Below are 12,820 nucleotides of genomic sequence, written 5' to 3'. Positions count from 1 at the left end.
AGAGAGAGAGAGAGAGAGAGAGAGAGAGAGAGAGAGAGAGAGAGAGAGAGAGAGAGAGAGAGAGAGAGAGAAAGCATAATATCCTACCTTCATTAAGTCAAGCAAAACGCCACTTAAAATTCCTAGATATCTTCTCTCCAAAGACTGGGGGTGATTAACAGCTGGGAACTGCAAACATAACAAAACAGTAATATCAGTGTGCAAGAAGTGAAGTTGGAATGCGCAGTGGAAGGCAGATGACACAGCACCTCTAAACAACCATATCACTGAAATTATTCTACATGTGTATTACTTTTAAGATCTACAAAAATGACAGGGATCAGTTAGCAGGGGTAGTTTTTCCATAGTGAGAATTGGGTTCAAAGGATCCCAGAAGAAAGATGACAAAAAAATGTGAAAGTAATATTGTAAATGAACTATGTGAATAAAAGAAGTAGAAAATATTAGTGTAAAATATGATAACCTGAAAACATCCATTCTAAACCAATGAAAATATGCATCTGAATAATGACACCCTTTAATGAGATCTATCATTCACACTAATTGCTACGTGGCTGTCCACTATCAAGTCTTTAATACCAATCCTAATGGTAAGAACATCAGCACAGGTAATGCAAGTGTAATGTCTCTGCACCTGAGGAGAGGAGGCCACTCACATATAAACTGAGGGAAAGTAACACTGTCAAACCTGCACTTCGGTAGCTATGTGAAGTATCTATTAGAATGGGGAGAGATCTGGGACAGGGGGACCAAGAGTCCAGGAGAAAAGTGAGAGTAGTGACCATATATATGAGAAGCCACAGAGGCAGAAGAGGCAAGACTGGCTGACCAGAAATACAACACGTGGCTTGTCCGCAGTTGCCTGTGAACATTTCAAACTGAATGTCCTGCAGTTATCTCAAACTCAGCCTTTTCACAACAGCACGTGTTACCTTCCCCAACCTCCCACCCCCACTCTTCTTCCAAACTTCCCGATTTCTGCCACGGGCATCACCATCCTTCCAGTCACTCAGGATCACAACTTCGGTATCATTTTGAACTCCTTACTCTCACTCACCCTATATATCCAATCATTAGTCATATATACTTTTTTTTTTAAAGCAATCGGGGTTAAGTAACTTGCTCAAGGTTACACGGCCAGCTATTTCTGGGTGTGGTGCTGAGTATCTGAGCCTGGGATTTGATCCAGGTCATCCCGACACTGGAGCCAGTACTCTTACTCACTGAGCCACCTGGCCGCCCCTAAGCAATTGGGGTTAAGTAACTTGCTCAAGGTTACACGGCCAGGTGTTTCTGGGTGGATGCTAAGTGTCTGAGCCCGGGATTCAATCTCCAGGTCTTCTCAACACTGGAGCCGGTGCTCTTACTCGCTGTGCTACCTGGCCGCCCCCATATATACTTTTTGATTAACAAATATATTTTACTTAAGTGACCTCCCAACTCAGGATCCTGAATGCCAGAAGTGATTGTTTTTTCAGAGATAAGTTGATGTTAAGCTGAGAATTCTAATGTAAATTTATAACATACTGCTTTTCCCTCAGCAGCAGAAACAACATGGAAAAAGAACTGGCCTGGATGTTAAAGAGAGCTAGCTCCAAGCCCTGCCTGTGACACAGACTGATCCTGTGACCCTGAGCATGTCACTGTCCCTCTGCGCCCCCAGGTCACTTTCTCAGACCAAGCTGCAGAGCAGTTGGTGATACCCACTGGTAAAGAATTTCCTCACCAAGAATCTCCAAAGGACTGAAATCACAGATCCTGAACAAAAAAATCAGAACTTAAAAGTCATAATTTTCTTGAAAACACTCAACTTAAAATTCCTTAAGTGGGACTGAATGTGAGACTAAATTAAATTCCATGGCAACAGATTGAGGTAATAAAGCATTACAGTTTCCCTAAGAAGCCAAGATGCTGGAAACAAAATAGAAAGAGAAAGCAACAAATCAAATTCATTGTGTTAAAAACGTGTTAGAATTTCTTCAAAATGAAAGTCCATCAGTTTAGCATGAAAGACACAGTGAAAAGAGCTCAGACTGCAGAGTCAAAGGATATGGGCACAAATCCTGCTTCTGATATTCAATTACTTATGTGACCTGAGGAGTTCACTTCACTGGTTATCTCAATTTCCCCGTCTACAAAATAAGGGCGTTGGGCTAGCTGGCCTCCAAGATTCCTCCTAACTTCTGAGAAGGCGCATTAACTAGCTAGACCTTAATAACTAACGTTTAAAGAGAAAATATCCTAACCACTTCAATCTTACTGCCCATTTGGCAAGCACTCACTGTTTTTCCAAAATTATGTAAATGATCACCGTATGTTTTGTTGATATTTCATGATATACAGTAATACGATACAGATAATAAAGAATGATTGTTTAAGAGTTGTTCTATGCATTATTGTCATTAAAACTCTTAAAATGATAAAGGACTGTCACTTATGTTTATATATATACATACATAAAAATACACACAAACATACATACACACACACACACACACCACACACTATTCAAGTGAGAGCAGCCACTAAAAATGAATACAGAAGTTTGGCAAGGTTCTCTAAGAATAGTGTACAATAACCTATATCAGACTGCACGCCATCTTAGGGAAAACAGAGCAGAAGGACGGGGAGAAAATTTAGAACTTGAAATTTTAGAGAAGTGAATGTTGAAAACTAAAAACAAATTAAGAAAATTTTTAAAAAGAATAGTATACGAAAGCTTTATCAATCAGCCCTTAATAACTCTGTTTGCTTACCAATCAAATTGTATGTTCTACAAATTAACCTCTTTTGGTAACACAAAGAACCAAAGTCACAGGAACGCCTTGTTGTTGACAGGCAGTGTTTTCAATGTAACTAGTCTTTTTGGATGAGTTTTGTTGTCACTGAAGATCACACCTAACGAGGGGGTTCTCCAGAGTGACTGAAAGTAACTGAGGGATAAGCTCCACAAGAAAAAGAAAGAGATCCTCACTCTAGTGAGGAAGCAGGAGATGAGAAGAGAGAGCTGGGTTATAGCGAGGGAAAGGAAGAGAGAAAAGGTTAAGACAAATGAGTATGAGAAGGAGAGTCCTAAGGTCGTAAAGTCCTAGCATCCTAGTTCCTGAGAAATAGCACTTTCCAGATAAGAGGCTACAGACCAAGAGGCAGTGTAGGACTTCCCTTCTGTTCCTTGGAGAAAGTTACCAAGAGCTCTACAGGGGCCCACGGGTCACCTCCTGACAGAAAAGTGTGATGGATCTAGAGGCAGAAGACATAAGCTACTGTCATCTTTTTCCCAACAAGGACTTAGTTTTCTCATTTGTAAAATGAAGGGGTGAGACTGAAAGATCTCAAAGATTCCTTTCAGTTCTAAATAGAGGCAGTGTGGAATAGTGTACAGGGTACTTGATGTGGAATCACAAAGTTCAGATCTTGCCTCAGAGACTTACTAGCTATGTGACCCAAAGCAAGTCACTTACCCTTTCTTAGCTTCAGCGTCTCCATCAGTAAAATGTAGATAATAATACCAGTGGCTCTTGCCTCACAAGAGTTTTGTGAGAATTAAATTCAATAACATAAAGAGCTCTGTAAACCTTAAAATGTCAAGTAAGCCAGTTATTACTGTTTTTATTTTTGGCACTCAAGAGAACATATATGGGGAAGAGAGGCAGATTGGATCAAATATATTTAGAGAGAAACAGTTCTGAAGACAACAGAATTCTGAGAGCACCGAAGGACTAACAGAAGAGGTATATGAACACAGGAAAAGAAACAAAGCTGTGGAAGAAATCTTGAAACTTATTAATGCCAAAGATAAGTGATGGAGAAAACATTAATAACTACTAAATTACGTTTCTACCCTCCCAGCTATAGAAAACATTCATGTGGGTCTGCTAGATATGAATCAAGGACCTCCTCAATATGTATTTGCAAGGAACAAGAAGGCTCTCCCAAGACATATTCAACAATGGACCACATATTTATCACATCACAACTGAAAGAACGTTGTAGAGAAGATCCCATCACACTTACTGTTTGTTGATAAGAAAAACAAAACTCCACTTCACAGGTTTTTTAATAATAGTGCCCTGACATCAATATCATCCAGTATTCCTTAGAAGATGTGACACTAGAAATAACCTTATTCAATAACCCTCTGAAAATAAAAACAGGCAAAGCATAACACAGGGAGATGAACGCTCAGTCAAAGTATTTAGTACTGTGATGAAGGAGATCTGGGGAGAGAGCAGGTTGAGGAAGGATTCCTTGCAGATAGTCAAGTCCTCCAGACAGTTCTGTTTGCAGATGACACTATGTTACATGCCTCATGCTGCAGAACTTTTTAGAATAGATCTCTAATCACTCAAAGGAATCTAGCCATTCCATCCACACTGCACATATTTTAACATGCCCAACATATTCTGACAGATAGTACAAATCAGTTGAAAAGGAGGAAAGCACTCTCGATTACTTTTGAGAAACTACCTCAAGCTTCCCATAACAACTACAGACCCATTTGTTTCCAAATACATATTTTCCCAGTGGTATTTTATGACGGCAGCATGGCACTGGAACACCCCTGTTTCCAACAGAAGCTTCCAAGGCCCATCTGGAGGACCTCACCTCCACAGGACGTCCATCACAGGGGCCAATGTTTCTGGTAAGCATTTATCTTCCTGCCTTAAGCCTCACCTGATGCTTATTATCCAAAAGTTAATAAACAGAGTTACGGTTGCTGCATCTCCCAAGGCGTCCTCAATGAGTGGGATTTGATTTGGAGATACTTTATTATCAAAGAGGTTGTAGGATGGCATTTTGTTGGCTATTTGTTGCTACCTGGGAGGACCAAAAAGAAAAGGTTTGGAATAGCTTCAGTGGGGAGTGAAACAGGGAACCATGTAGGGCAGAATAAAGGACGGCCTTGCTATAATGAGGGCCTGACTGAGATTAGATAACATAAATCTGCTATGTACCTAGACAGCATGGTTGTGTGACTTCCTGCAATGATGACTGGCAACCCAAAAGTAAGGGTAGTGAAGACAGATGGTGGATGCAAAGCAAAGCTGGGATGTAGTAATGTATGAATAGTAACAGGACAAGGCAGTAAGAGATGTGAAAACAGGACGGTGGTGGTGACTAGAACTGTTTAACTACAGGTCATGACCGGAAAGCAGAAGAGTGGTCAGTCAGTTAGTAGCTGAGAAAGTAAAGCATTTCATTGTAGAGAGATCAGAGGTCAAAATGAGGGCAAGGAGGTTTAGGAAGGAAAAGGCACAAGGGAGACAGAATAACAGAAGACCATGATCAGATGGAGGAACATCAGGGCTTTTTGTTGTTAATGTGAAAATCCAAGATGTTGCCATTCCTGTGTGTGTCAGAGGTGGTGTGTAGGATTGGGGAGGCTGAGGAGCATGAAGATGAATGTTACAGTCCCCAGGCAGCTGTGGATAGAGTGCTGGGCCTGGAGGTAGGAAGAACTGAACTCTAATCCATGCTAGCATGAGACCCTGGGCAAGTCACGTAACTGCTGTTGGGTTCAATTTCCTCAACTGCAAAATGAAGACAATAACATCACCAACTTCTCAGAGCTGTTGTGACAATCCAATGAGATAACATTTGTAAAAAGCACTTAGGACAGTGCCGGCACATAACAGGTGTTAAATAAAGGCTTTCTAATACAAGAGGAGGAGTTGGGAAGGAGAGAAAGGCAATGAACGAGGTGCTGAACTCCTTAAGAAAGGAGTGAAATTCAAAGCAGAGATTGTTAAGTGATATCAGGCAAAGAGTGAGTCCGGAAATGTCATCAGAGAACAAAGAATATTGTAATCCCTGACCCAGACTGTTATGCTGGAGGGTACGAGTGAAGATACAGCGAGTTCTGGAAGCAGTGTCTTTTGGGGGAAGTCAGATTTTGCTAAGAACGAGAAGACAGAAGGGTTATGAGAGGAAGATTAAAGGGAAGTTTGTTCACTAATTCCAGAACACAAAGTTGAAAGGGTGAGCAGGATTGTGGTGGGCCGTGGCTAGGGTACAGTAAAAGCAGACAGGGTGAGAAAACAGCAAGAAGGAATTGGAGATATCAAGTTCTTAAGTAACCATGAATAATTCAGGGGATGCTCAGTCTTAAAGGGGTACTATTTCTAGGCAAGGGTCAATGCCAGAGAAACTCAGTCTCCCTACTAGATATTCTGGGAAAACCAGAGAGGGGTGAAGTTAAGCCTGGAGTGTCTGTTGTCAAATTTCTATCACACTTCTTGAAATCCTATCAAATATTTATTAAGCATAAGCTCTGTGTCTAATACTGTTCTAGGTTCTAAGGTAGAACTACTGAGAGGTATATATCATCATTCCCAGCTTGAGATCTAGTTGCAGGGACAAGACTTACATGAGTCAATTAGGAAAAAGAATAAGGAATGTGTTAACATAAAGTAATAAATTAAATATAAATGTATTTATAAGTAGTGAGAAATGGCAAAGGTTTGTATTGGATGGCACTATTTAGAGAAGGCTTCATAAGGAAACTCAGATTTAAGACATGTTCAAGAATGGGTAGCTTTAAATAGATACAAATGGGGAAGGTTTCTTCATCTATAATTCTAAGGTTTGTAATGTGCATTATTTGATGATGGTGATTTAAGCAGATCTGATTGTCAGGAATGACTCAGTGAGTGTCCTTTTGCGTGAAAATTACCAAGAATTATGACACAGCTTCAGAATTCAGTCCAGTTTTTTCTCTCTATCACGCAATATTAACCCCAAAGTATTATTTGCGGAATGGGTAAAATTTTCTAGTAACAGTTGGATCAAGAAGTTCATGACAACTTGTAACACAAGAACTCACCTGATACTTTTATTTCTGTAACTTGATATATCTTTGTAATTTTGCTTTGTGCACTTAACCAAGTTATTTATGTGCCAGGTAACTTTGAAGTTAACCTTTGAGTGTTAACTGAAGTCAATGTAGTATGCCCTCTCTTACCACTACTAAAATAATTCTCCTGGGAGAGACTGGATAGTAAAAAGACTGTTTCTTGAACCAAAGTAGTTAAGTAACAGATGATAAAACTAGACTTAATTCAGGGTTTTTTCATTTATTTCCCTTTCCTAATAAAATGTGTTCAAAAACATACTTAGGGATAGAGAACTGACATCCATTTGCCTTTGAGGGACTGGGATTCCATGATGATCGAATTATTAACACCACTAGAATTGGAGGAAAGCTGAATGGTGAACATGACACTGCGTATATGGGATAGATGTAATTATTACCAAATCTTGCTTTAATTTGCCTCTTCACAATTTCAGTTTATTGCTACTAGTTCTGCTGTTTGGGACAAACCAAAAGAAGCCTAATCCTGAACAGGCAGGAGGAGAGAGTATCCAAGAAGAGAAGCTCTTCGGGAATGTCAGATGTCATAGAGGTCAAGAAGACTGAGGACTGGAAAAGAAAACCATCAGACCTTAGGAGGAAACCTTTGCACTTGAGCGGTGAGATTAAAACGTCAAATTTTAAAGGTTTTGGGGTTTTTTTTTGCCTTCTTGGAGGGCAATTGGGGTTAAGTAACTTGCCCAAGGTTACACGCTAGCTTTTTTTTGGTGTGTGGGTGTTAAGTGTCTGAGGCTGGAACCGAACTCGGGTCCTCCTGACCCCGGGGCCAGCGCTTTACTCACTGCACCACCTAGCCACCCCAAATTTTAAAGGTTTTGAAAGAACAAGAGTAAAGGAAGCACAGGCAACAAATGCATACAGCTTTTTTCAAGGACTTTGGCTAAGTATGGGCACAGAGATAAAAGAGGTTATTAAATCTAGTGAGTATTTTTAGTACTCACAAAGCACTGAAAGGAGATTTTTAGAAAGTTTAAACATTTGGGGTATCTGGGGGGGTATAGTAGCAGACAGGCCTGGAGTCAGGAGAGAATTTGAGTTCAAATCTGACCCCAGACACTTACTAGCTGTGTGACCCTGTGCATCCCCTACTGCTTCAAAAAGAAAAGTTTAAACACTCTTGGAGTTACATACATTGAATTTATGTGATATATGGGCTGTTAGTCAGTTGTATACGTTCTCCCCCTTTCCCTCACCTTCCAGAAACAGGGAAGTTAGACAGTGGGTTTTTTTTTTTTTTTGAGGGAGAGCAGGAGGGTAGCTGGGAAATGAGTTCTCTTTGCACAAATGTCTATGGGATATGCAGCTGGAAATGTTTAATAAACCACTGGTGATAAAGGACTGAAGTTCAAGAAAGAGATTATGACCGAATACCTCTAGGAGACAGCTGCAGAGAAGTAAGTGAGCACAGGGGAGCTAATGAGATAATCTAGAGGACCTTTGCATGAGTGACGAGGATTATATGAAATGGACCTAATTAAGGTATGAAGGATATGGTGAAAGAAGAAATAGGGAATATAAACAGTTCACCAGAAGTGAAGATGAGGCTAGGGGCAAGAGAAATCAGGTATTTTCCTTGCCTGCTGCCAGGTGACATCTTATATCAGAAGAGCTTAGTTACTGTCCAAACTAGTGTTAAGAGCGGTGAAGAAGGAAAGGGGGAGAAAGGGTGCAACTGGCTAACAATCCGCCTGTCACAGAAATCCAATGTATATAATAACTTCAAGAGCTGCTAAACCTCCTAAGAATCTCCTTTTAGTCCTTCTACGAAAAGCTTTATGAGTCAATTATACAAAGACAAAAATAAAATTCTCCTTGCTTTCAAGGGGCTTACATTATACCAATAAACTAAAAAAGATTCATATACATTCTATACATATTCTCTAGCACTGGACATATGATTTCATTGCTAGAGGGAATTCTCGAGTGAGGAAACTCCCTCTACTAATGCATCTTCTCTGCAATTTAGAATCTTAGAGGGCTGCTGAAAGCCCTGACATGTAAAGTGATCTGTCCCAGGTCACACACGCACTTTCAGAGTCTGGAGATGAATCTAGGCCAGCCCTCTTCCCCCCTATCCTAAATGTCCAGTCTCTATCCTTCTCCCTATCCCTAAAGACAGAGCAGAAGGACAGACAGAGGGTGGGTCTCAGAGGCCTGCGGAACCCTGGGTAAGTCCCTAAACTTCTGAGAGCCCTGGACAATTCTCTCTCTCTAAGTTGTAGAGAAGACGATGATCTGTATTAGTGAGGGGGTTCTTCCCTCACCAACAACACTCACATATCTAATTCACCCCAAAATATGCGATTATAAACAAGGTGACAGTTTTTGCAAAGATTTAGAAAAATGAATACACTATAAGACTTGCCAAATAAAGGTTTTGAAATCTGAAATTTGTAGCTATGAACATACTCAAATTTGAAAACTATCCATGATTATTCTAGCTGTTTTCTCTCCTGTTATTAAGGAACATTTTATGAGATTTAAGAAAATACATAAGGAATTGTAAATGCTATAATGGGAAAAGGAATGGAATTCAATAGATTAGTACATGTAGCTCTAACAAACCATGATTAAAATTCCAGAGTAAAAAATCCCTTACCCGAAGCCCATGGAAACGAGGATTGCTGTAGAATAGCTTCATCTGCTCAGATGGAAGAGGTCCTAGCACCTTCTGAATAGTAAAAAGTTGGTCAATCTCACTTTCTCCAGGAAATAAAGGCTGCCCATCACTAAGCTCCCCAAGAATACAGCCCACAGACCACATATCTACAGATTTTCCATAGGGAGCTCTGAAAAGCAAAAGGAATAATTATCACAACAATTAAAGAAATAATACATATTCCAAATTGTTTTGTTTTTAAAATGAAAGATTAGTATTTTAAAGCATCTTTAGGAATTCAAGGTAATAGAAAAGTGCCAAGTAGAGTGAGAATGCCTCTATGGTAAATTCATTTTTGTCAGATACTACATAAGAACTCCAATGTGTGCAGCCATTTAAAATACAGATTCTGTGATCTGTTTATGCAGTTAGTAATTCTCAGTGGTTCAATTCAATTAATAAACATTTATTAAATGGTTATCACGTGCAAGGCAATTGTGCTGGGTACTAGGACTTAGAAGACAAAAACGAAATCACTCCAGCCTCCAATGACCTTATATTCTGGCCTGAAAACTGTTCATATTTATATTCCAAAATTTTAAAGGCTTATTATAGTTTCATAAAAGGTATTTAATGTTATCTGTGTTGAAGACAGGCACATTTTGCTTCAGCTAACATCTTACACTGCTGGGAAATCAGCTGTTCCATCTACTTTCCAGATTAAAGAAATTTATCCCATGCAAGCTCTAAACATGCTTTCGTTTTCAACCTTTTTGTGGGGAAATACGTACATTTTCCTGACTTTAAAATGAAATATAATTCAAATGATATTCACGATGGTACAGGGATATATCATTAGGGACAGCAATACTTCCACTGTTTTATATAATTATTATTTATTAGTATCAATCTAACTTAATATTTAATTAATTTAATATTATTTTATAAAATTATTTTCTTTGCGACTACTGAGAAATTTGGGCTGTCTGTCCCTACACTAAGTGAGCCCAGACTACAGTCTTGCTCTGAGTCTGCTATTCTGCTAACACATCAGTTATTAACATTTCAGTTCTTAGCACTGCCCCTCCATCACTTTTACTCAGCTGATTCCAGCCCTTCCCCTAGCCATATAGCCATAGATTAGCTCCAAGTCCTCTCATTCAGGTAAAGTACACGGATTCTGTGATCGATATTTTCTCTAATGCCTTTTTTGCTTTTAGGTTCATAACTGTGTTCTAGATGGCTTAGATTATTAAAATGTTGATCAGTAGAAAGAAGGAAAAGTGGGACTTTCCTGTTAGTTAGGTGAAGCATATTTGGGATTTTTCAAGTACATAAAAATGGAACTACAATTTTTGAAATCTACACAAATGTCTAGAAGCAACAAGCCTGGTACTTATTTTAAACCACTTGAGTTTTGTCAAACCACCCCTAGAAGACAACAAGAACATACAAGTCCTAAAAAAATCATAATTGCTTTAATTTCAAACAAAAGTAATTTAAGCTTTAAGAAAACAATGAGCTATTTGAAAAAATGGAAATGTCTTAAGAATGTCACAGTAACAGAATATTAATGCAATTTCAACACATTACACAAATGCGTAATCTTAAACAATGATCAGAAAATTGCTTTCAAAAGTTGAACTGCTAATATTTTAGCATCAACAGAAGTAATGGTTGAAATGAGGGAAAGAGAGAAAAGGAGAACAATCTTCCCTTTACCTCTGAATTAGGAGATGACTATATGAGGCAAACAAAATCGCTCTAGCTAAGGAGAGAGGGGCCTTATCCGTAGGCAGAAGTACTTACGAGGCACACTGAGCTGAGTAATTTATACTGTCAGACATTTTTTAATACGAGGGGTGAAGTTTCCAAAATCCTACACTAGTATACAACTATATGCTTAATATGTACATGACTCCTGCTGAGTTTTTTAAGTCTTTTTAATAAACAAAATCCTATTTAATTAAAAATGTAAAGGTCTCAATTGATTAAAAGAAATATCCTCTTTTCCCCAGTCACAACTCCATTGACCATTATCCTATATCAACAGACTAGGAACACAAGAATCCATCTGCAGCAAATAAATACCAGTATTTCACTTGAGACCAAGAATTCATCATAAGGCATACTAGACCTGAGAAGTATCTATCTATATGTCTATGTATATATGATGAATTCTTCTTGGTGGTAAATAATATTATAACGAGGTTCCAGTATATCCAGATTCTCTTTAGAATAATAAGAAGGGGGTGAGGACCATATATACTAAAACATCTACCAAAGGCACTTTTCTTCCACACCTCAAAAGTGCTGAAAGGGCACTGAACAATGGGAACTATGGAGAGAAATGTCAACATACTGTGCGCAGCACTGATGCCTAGAGTATTGGGCTAATGGGTAAAGTGAACATATTTTTAAAACCAAACAGAACATATTATGGTCAAATATCTCTGCTTTGCTGCCACGATGGGAGGGGTTTTTATAATAGTGCACACGACACAGTTGTAGGTGGTCTTATTACTGCAAATGTTTCTGTTAACGTTTAGTGCTACAGGCATGCATCCTATGTATGAAGAAGGGAATAAACAAGATGAAGTAGTATATATTTAATTTCATAAATGAGCTCTAATTCTGTCTCTATGTTTTGTGGGTTTTAATCTTTTGCCATGTATATTTTTACCTTAATTCTTACTGATTTGTTTTACTCAGCCAAATATTAGAATTTCCAGCATATTGAGATGGTTTACAGGGCTAAAGGACAAAATATTTGAAATGAGGACTTTGCCGTACTTTCTGACACGAATGAGCCCTTATGTTAAGCAATGTGGTACATGATTTGGTTTCATGCCTTTTTAGAGTTAACGAGAAGTAAGTCAGCATTTTAAACCAAGCTCTTTATCCAATATCTAACTGGACGACCATTCATAAGCATACAAGTAATAACTCAGAAACAATCAAAATCCATATTTCTAATCAATTCAAGCAATGTTTAGTTTTCTTAAAGGTTCATAATGTGTGATCAAGAAAGATTTAGGCCTTATTTTTTGTAATCTGGGAAATGATTACTTACCCAAGTAATAGTTCAGGAGAACGGTACCACCTGGTGGCCACATACTCTGTATAATTAGCATTGTTGCCTTCTGACAGATTCCGAGCAAAACCTAAAAGCAAAAAAGCTAAGTGAGAAAGTATAATTATTTAATTTTAGTATAAACCTAGAATGATTCTGGGATTTTTATATGAGTACCTATAATCATATTGATTAATATGAGAAGTAGTATGCAGAATGTTGAACGTGGAACTGAGATTGGTTAAAATTCTGTCTCAGTGATTTATTGCTTACAGTA

At 38.6% G+C, this 12,820-nt stretch overlaps 1 protein-coding gene across 1 annotated transcript in view; it reads right to left on the bottom strand.

The window, feature by feature from the left end:
* The window catches only part of CDKL5 (cyclin dependent kinase like 5), a 237,455-nt gene that overhangs the window by 59,385 nt on the left and 165,250 nt on the right, over positions 1 to 12,820 (bottom strand). The window contains exons 8-10 of the mRNA XM_069100715.1: positions 12,544 to 12,634; positions 9,471 to 9,660; positions 88 to 168 (exon numbers count right to left, since the gene is read on the bottom strand). Coding sequence (XP_068956816.1) covers positions 88 to 168; positions 9,471 to 9,660; positions 12,544 to 12,634 — 362 coding nt within the window. The remainder of the gene's footprint in view (positions 1 to 87; positions 169 to 9,470; positions 9,661 to 12,543; positions 12,635 to 12,820) is intronic.

The sequence above is a fragment of the Petaurus breviceps genome, unplaced genomic scaffold (genome assembly GCF_028583685.1).
Source record: "Petaurus breviceps papuanus isolate PSGF00001 unplaced genomic scaffold, PetGlider_PUasm1.0 419, whole genome shotgun sequence".
Taxonomy (NCBI): Eukaryota; Metazoa; Chordata; class Mammalia; order Diprotodontia; family Petauridae; genus Petaurus; species Petaurus breviceps.
This window is presented reverse-complemented; position numbering and strand designations above follow the sequence as displayed.